Source organism: Pristis pectinata, chromosome 5 (assembly GCF_009764475.1).
Source record: "Pristis pectinata isolate sPriPec2 chromosome 5, sPriPec2.1.pri, whole genome shotgun sequence".
Classification (NCBI taxonomy): domain Eukaryota; kingdom Metazoa; phylum Chordata; class Chondrichthyes; order Rhinopristiformes; family Pristidae; genus Pristis; species Pristis pectinata.
The window spans coordinates 88634365-88642193 of record NC_067409.1 but is presented as its reverse complement, the minus strand read 5'-3'; the positions used below and the strand labels follow the sequence as shown (position 1 = coordinate 88642193).

At 38.4% G+C, this 7829-nt stretch overlaps 1 protein-coding gene across 1 annotated transcript in view; it reads right to left on the bottom strand.

Moving 5' to 3' along the window:
- Positions 1-3579: 3579 nt before the first annotated feature.
- Positions 3580-7829, bottom strand: part of zgc:158766 (uncharacterized protein LOC100009641 homolog) — a 131799-nt gene continuing 127549 nt past the window's right edge. Inside the window, 2 exon segments of the mRNA XM_052016913.1 lie at positions 3580-4727; positions 7380-7451. Coding sequence (XP_051872873.1) covers positions 7407-7451 — 45 coding nt within the window. The 3' untranslated portion in view covers positions 3580-4727; positions 7380-7406.

The window sequence follows — 7829 nt, the reverse complement described above, 5'->3', positions numbered from 1 at the left end:
TATTCCTCGGTTCTGTTAGTCTTGCAGCTTCCTATGTTTACCCCCATGTAGCATGTGACTTTCTGAATGATCCAGTGACTTGCTCACATTCGGTGTCATGTATTTTTAGCAGCAGTTTCAGCTGCTGTCTCCTGAATAGGAGGCATCCCAATCATGTGTTCAAGCTTACATCTATTTTAATACCAGGCAAGCTAGGACTGTGACTGCATTTTCCTGGGAATTGTTTCCCTGAGATCTAAATGATTTTGTCAATAGTACTGACTATGGGACACAGTTAAAATTTTGAGTAGAAGAAACAATGGGAATATAAGGAAATAGTTTCTTTCAAGTAGAGATTATTTATGATGTAGAATTTACTGCCTGTAAAGTGGTGGAAACAGAATCAACAGGAGTACAACAGATTTTTCATCGAATGTTCCTTCTTGGTCATCAACATGTTGTATTAGAGCTGTAATGAAGTATGTGGAACTATAACAGCAACTTGCATTCATATAACATCTTTAACATACATTTTATGGTATGATCAAAACAATTGACACTAAGCCACATGAGATGCAAGGAAGATTAGCCAACAGCCTGGACAAAAAACTGGGTTTTAAGAATGATGTTAAAATACATGAAGCTTTATATTACTGTCAGCTCTCTAAACCCAATCACTTTCGTTCATTTGACGCACTGCTACATCCATTATTGGAGGAACAGAGATTTGTGTCCAGCTCAGTATTGGGAAGACTGAAACCAATTTTGTTTTCCAACACAAATTTTATTTCCTGGCCATTGTTTATATTTCTGCCATCTCCCTAAAATGAGCCAGACAATTTGCAACCCTGGTTTTGTGTTTGGCACTGAGATGAGCTTCAGAACATTAATTCTTTACACCAATAAAGCTGCCTAATTTCACCTCTATTGCATCGCAGTGCATTGATCCTGCCCTAGGTTGCTGGCTGCTGATACCCTCATCCTATTTATGGTCACCTCTAGATTTAACTAGCCCAATGTTTTTCTGAATAGCCTCCCGTCTTCCAACCTTCATAAACTCATGCTCATTCCAACCAGATTGCACATAACTTGTTCCAAGATTCATTCACCCACCATCCTTGCTTGTTAATCTAGATTTGTTTTCAACCCTGAACATCTCAATCTTAAAATCCTCATCCTTGCTTTCAAATCCTTCCAGAGTTTCCAGCCTCAGAAGTCTTCAACCTGTCTGCAAATCCACCCGCTTGTTTATTACTGACTTTAAACACTTGCTCATGATCAGCTGCCTGGCCAGAAACTGTGAGGTTGACCCCCTTAAACCTTGCCTCATCTTTTAAGGTCCTCCTTAGAACCTAACTCTTTGACAAAGGTTTCATAACCTGTCAAGATTAACCTTATCTAGCTTGGTGTAATCAAAAATGAAGTGCGATTGGTGGCAGAGGCGAAGGGATTTAAGGGGAATCTCTTCATTATGAAGCTTAGATTGCCGAAGCCCTAGGAATTTATTTGGGCAAAAATATGAGAACAGGTGCTAAATAAGTGTATTAGTAATAAGATACTTCCCACCCACCCCAACACCCAGTCCTTTTTATGTTGTCAGGAATGATATAAGTATCTTAACTTCTGCAGTTACTTGTCAATGGTGAGAGCTTTTGACTCAATTTTGTCTCCAGTGTTGAATGCTCATCATCTCCACTGGTGACCTCCAGCTCCCTTTTCATTTCTTATTTAATTGTGTGCTCTCTATAGAAGGGCCTTCTCACTTATTTGCTGCAACATTTTATTTAGTAAGCATTCTGGTTTGTTATGAGTACATAGATCATAAGCACAAATCGGAACGGCCTACTCTGAAGGATAACAACGTGGGAATTCGTTCAAGATCATGGAGTTTGGGAGAGTGATGGAAAACATTTCCCAAGAATGATGTGAAGGAGTTTGGGAGAGTGACGGCAAGGATTTTGCGAGAGTGATGTGATAGGGCTTTCAATGTCTCTGGAGCATCCACTGGTGTAAAGTGCAATCTCTTTGAGCATTTATTTGTTCAAAACAGTTGCAAGAAACAGAGTTGTAATGTACTTATTCTTTAAAATCCAATTTATGGCTGTTATTCCATTCTACTATCTAATACAATACCAAAGACATTTTTACAACAAAAATAGCTTGATTAGCAAAGCCAGCACTGTGATTGTGGAGTTCAGCAGATTCAGCAAAAATCAAAAATAATTGCAGGTGCTGGAAATCTGAAATAAGAACAGAAATTGCTGAATTTTTTCCACTGGTCAAGCAGCATCAATGGAATTAATGTTTCAGGTCAAAGACCCTTCATGAGAACTGTCTTCAGGGGAGATTCAGTATCAAGTATCTGTGCATAATGGATCTCAGCTCAGGTGAGTACATGTACTTCAAAATGTTTCAGCCCATTGTGTTTGGAAGAGGTAAATATAATGGACTGGATGACTGCTCACTACCACCACAAAATACTAGTATGATAAGATTGACTCTTGACCTGACAATCTACCTCATTATGGCCTTCACCTTATTGTCTGCCTGCACTGCACTTTCTCTGTAATTGTAACACATTATTCTGCATTCTGTTATTGTTTCCCCTTATACTACCTCAAGGCACAGATGTGATGAAATGATCTGTATGGATGGTATGCAAAACAAAATTTTTCACTGTACCTCAGTATATGTGATGATAATAAACCAACTTACCAATTTATCATGTAGCTTGCTACCATTTGGTGATAATACACCCATGAATGGCCAATAGGAGGGCACTGACTTTGCTTTTCACCCAAACCCCCTATTCCTCACTTACTGTACTTCCTTTCCCCTTGTACTTCTGCAACTTTCCACTCCATCACGGACACAACCCTCCCCGCCATTGAGGACATCTTCAAGAGGTGGTGCCTCAAGAAGGCAGCATCCATCATTAAGGACCCTCACCACCCAGGACATAACCTCTTCACATTACTCCCATCAGGGAGACTGAAGACCCACACTGAATGTTTCAGAAACAGCTTCTTCCCCTCCGCTATCAGATTTCTGAACGGTCCATGAACACTACATCATTATTCCTCTTTTGCATTTTTTTTATTTTTGTAACTTATAGTAATTTTTATGTCTTGCACTGTACTGCTGCTGCAAAACAACAAATTTCAAGACATATGTCAGTGATAGTAAACCTGATTTTGATTCTTAAAATGCACCTGGATCTCTGTATCATTCCAGCTCTCTCCCCTTGCACATCTCCTCCATTCCCTTCTGTCCATCATTGGTGCCCAAGTTTTTGGACATCTAGATTCCAGGCTCCTGCATTCTCTCTCTTTATCTCCCTGCGTCAACAACTCTCTTTTTCCTTAAACCCACCTCTGTGACCAAGCGCCTGGTAATGCAATGGAATGTCTTCTTCTTTGGCCCAGTGTTTTTTTGTGCCTGATTATGCCTATGGAACACCTTTGGAATGTTTTACTAAATAACGAGATCTATTTAAATGTAAATTGCAATTGTTGTTTTTCAGGGGATACAATATATCTTGGTAACCAGGAACAAAAGCACAGCATGGAAAAGCTTAAAGAAAGAGGGTCATTTTATTTGCTACCAGTTCTATTTCATAAAATAGGCTTGAGATACCAAGCAAAGAATAGTATTCAGTAGGTTCATCAGTGGCCACATGGCTAAGCTTACCCACTTGTTTTAATCATATCAATTGTATGTGTTCAAATGTACAGGAATGGGTAGGATTTTTGCCCAAAATATTAATGAAGAAAAGTGGTTTGGGTTTTTAATGACAATGGAAGCCTGACACAAAGAATATTTAATGTACTAGAATATTTACTGTAAGACATTAATAAGTGGAACAGAAGCAAACAGGACCAAGAGATAATTGTAACTAAAGCATGCCTTAGTTTCTGATCTGCTGGCTCAATAAAAATACATTAGCAATTGATCTCTTGGCCAGTTGGATCACTTGATTATAATTGCCTACCACTGCATGGAAACAACTGCTTTTCAAAGATTGTTCACTGCAACTTCTCCAATCAAACGTGTACAAACTATAAGCAGCTCAGTTAAAATGGCACCACACTGCCCACTTGCTGGGAAATGAAAGAAATAAAACAAAAACCTGGAGTAAAGTTTCAAACCATGTATAAATTCTGGATACCCGAGAAGGATAGAGACATATTGGTCACAATTTTTGGTGAAAAAGATAATGCCAAACATTTAAAATAAATATTTACACAAACATAACGCTCCTAGACAATTTGATTTATACACTAGCTATGGTAAAGAATTAATCTATATCTACAGTGTTGCAGTTTCAAAGCTACAGCCACTATAAATTGCACAAGAATATAGGTCACGCTGCAAAGGCACCTCGTTATTTACAAAATGAAACATAAAAATGTTAAAATATGCTATAAAAATACTAACCATACTATACGTATATACATATACTCTAGTTACTTCCCATTTATCACTTGGGCACATTTTTAATGTCCTTTTTTAATGCAAGAAGGAATGTCCCATGATTAATTGTCCTTTTCAGACATCTAAATGCTCATGCACATTATCTGATTCATTCATTCTGTTTTGGATTTTGAGGATGATATATCTGCTCCTGTGTAGGTTGTTAGCAAATCCAACGCAGCAACAACTTAGAACAAGCAGTCCAATGCCTCAGAGGTGAAAATGACTTTCTTCACTGGGTGCATAAGATAGTATGTGGAATTTTCCATTCAGAGCTGTTAAAACAAAATATTATAACAAGAATAAGCAAATCTACATTAATTCACCCATTGCATTCATAGACCTCAAAGAGTTGGAGTACAACTGTGCAACCTAAGATTAGAATCCAGTCAACTCCTCTTCCAACAACTCAAGGGTACTCATGGAGGTCTGATGTAACCTTGGGCAGTATTCTATGTCTGAAATTAGATCATTCCTGATGTACATCTGGACTCAATTTACCCACCTGCATTCCCTATAATTTAATGTCCTGACAAAAATCTATCAATAAAAGTTTTAACATTTTCCAATTGTTACCCCAGAAGCAGTAGCTTTTTAGTGGAGATAGTTCCAAGCTACCACAATCCTTTGTGTGGGGAGTGCTGAGTGGTATCACCCCTGAACACACAATCTGGAGTAGAGAGGAAAGATTAAAATAAAAATAAACAGAGGAACAGACCTTGGTGTTCCAAAACAAAAGCAGAAAAAATTGGCAATAAGCTCAGTCCAAGTCCCATAGTTTATAAGAACTAAGACAAGATTTCTTTATTAGTCACATGTACATCACAACACACAGTGAAATGTACCTTTGTGTAGAATGTTCTGGGGGCAGCCAGCAAGTGTCACCATGCTTCTGGCACCAACATAGCATGCCTACAGCTCCTAACCTGTATGCCTTTGGAATGTGGGAGGAAACCGGAGCACCCGGAGGGAACACACGCAGTCATGGGGAAAATGTACAAACTCCTTACAGACAGCAGCTGGAATTGAACCTGGGTCGCTGGCGCTGTAAAAGCATTACGCTAACCGCTACACTACCTTGCCGCCCCTTGCAGCAAATGCTTCACTGGATCCTCTTATTATATAAAAAAAGCCTCCATTGAGGGGTTACAAAAATAGATGGATTCAAGGTATTGGTTCACCTACAAGTTAAATCTTGATGCAGCAACAGGAAGTCGTAATGGCAAAATGTATTAAACACAGGGTGAGGAATAAATGGAGAAGCTGGGGCTGACAATCAAAGGGCAACTGACAACAAAGAAGGAAAGTGGAGCAGCCAATAAAAGGGCAAGTCAGATGATTCTACAGGGGAATGTAGATTTGTATCTGGTTTATGTCTTTCAGTAAAGTTGTAGTATGCAGTAGCTTGGAAGAAAGTAAAAGCATCAAACTGAACAAACTCAAAGCTTTGAACTTCCTTTTACTTAATTCATCCTTGGATATGGCCATCACTGGATGTGGCATCAATTGCCAACCCAAGTTGTCCTAAGGCGGTGATAGGTCTTTTACTTGATACAATTGTGTACCTCACTGCCTCACCTTAGAGACCATTAAAATTCACCCATTTTGGAGATGGATTCACGTATACACTGGATTGGGTAAGGAAAATATAATCATTTTCCCAATGGATATTTATGAACTAAATGGAGTTACATGACATTGTGGCAAATTCATTGTCACGTTTTATTGCTGATAGACTTTTTTATATATACTTCCTCAATTAAAAAGAATTGAATTCAAATTCTCAAATTGCCAGTAGGGACTTAACTGATGTTCTTTAGTAACATAAGCAAATTATGATGCCGTATCCAACTGTACCTGGACTTCAAAATGTTGCCCATTAATCAAAGGCTTTTGCCTGGGACTGAAAAAAATGTTGACAGTCATACTTGCTTGATAAAATTATGCCAACACCCTGTATTTTTTGAAAGCTAGTAATCAAAGAAGGAGAGAGGATAGCAGGTATGCAATCACAGAAGGCCCACTACACCTGTGCTACTTCTTTGAAGGAATCGTACAATTGGTCCCAATCCTCTGGACTTTCAATATAATTTTGAAAATATTTGCTTCTCAGGCATATGCACAATTCCTTAGTCACTATTTCCACCAACTGTCCAACAGTATTTTTGAGATCCTACAAATCTCACTACACAAAACGTTTCTTCTCATCACCATTTGGGTCCTTTTGTCAATTATTTTAAAGTGTGTGCTGTCTGGTTAGTGAACTTCCTGCCTACAGAAAGAGTTTCTTCCTATTAACTTCATCAAAGCTCCTTGTAAGTTCAAACTTTCTCTGTTCTGAGGAGAATGATCTCACCTTCTCTGTTCATCCAGTTAAATGAAACCCCTCAGCCCTAGCAAGCTGCGAAGAAAATCTCCTCACACCTTCACTGTAGTCTATACATCCTTTCCAACATGTGCTGTCCAGATCTGGATACAATGCCCTAATGAGATCTGCTTTGCAACTGATTTATAAAGGCTTTGAATAGCTGTCCAATTTTTTTTTATCTGCCTCAGGATCTTAAAAAGTCAAATCTTATCGGCTGTTATTTTAAACCTAAATAGTTTAGGTACTTGGAAATACATTTACATCCACAAAATTAAAATTATGTTCCTGCCAGATACTTGGGATTGCTGTCAAAAGAAAAGTCATTTCAGGTTAAACCAGGGAACCCGCTCACCTCTACAAAAGGAACACAGTTAATAGTTAATAGCTATCAGCCCGAATAAAGCGCCATGATTAATAGCATCATTTGAAACATGCTAATCACCTTTGTTATTTTCCCAGTTAGGGTTATTGTTTAGTAAGTCACCACTTATCCCTGCTTAAAGTCATTAGTCTGATTAATTCTCAAAGATACTTTAACTTATAAAATCTAGTTACTTACTGAACTATCTTTGCAAACACTTGCAAGTCAAACCAGTGTTGAGAAGCCTATTGTTACATGTGAGACTTTACACTGCCAAGAGAGTGAAGGAAAGGAACCAAATTAAAATTACTAGCTGGTTGATGCTCAGAACAGTAACTTGCCGCATTGTTGGGTCAAAGGTGGAGAATACAGAGCAACATCCATTAATGTTTGAATACTACAACTTAACCACATGTCATCTTCTTTATCATGTCTTAGAAACCAAGTGACAGTGCAGGCCACAATCCAGGGAAGAAGGTTCCAGGTGGATAGAATCCCTTCTAGTTTTTTCTTGCCAAATCTCTTATTCTGCCGAAATCATAAAGAAAGGAGTTAAAGAGAATGAGGAAAATAAAGAAGACGTGAGAAAACAGATGAGGGGTAAAGAGACAAAGATAAAGAAAGACACAGAGAAAGAGGAAAGACTTG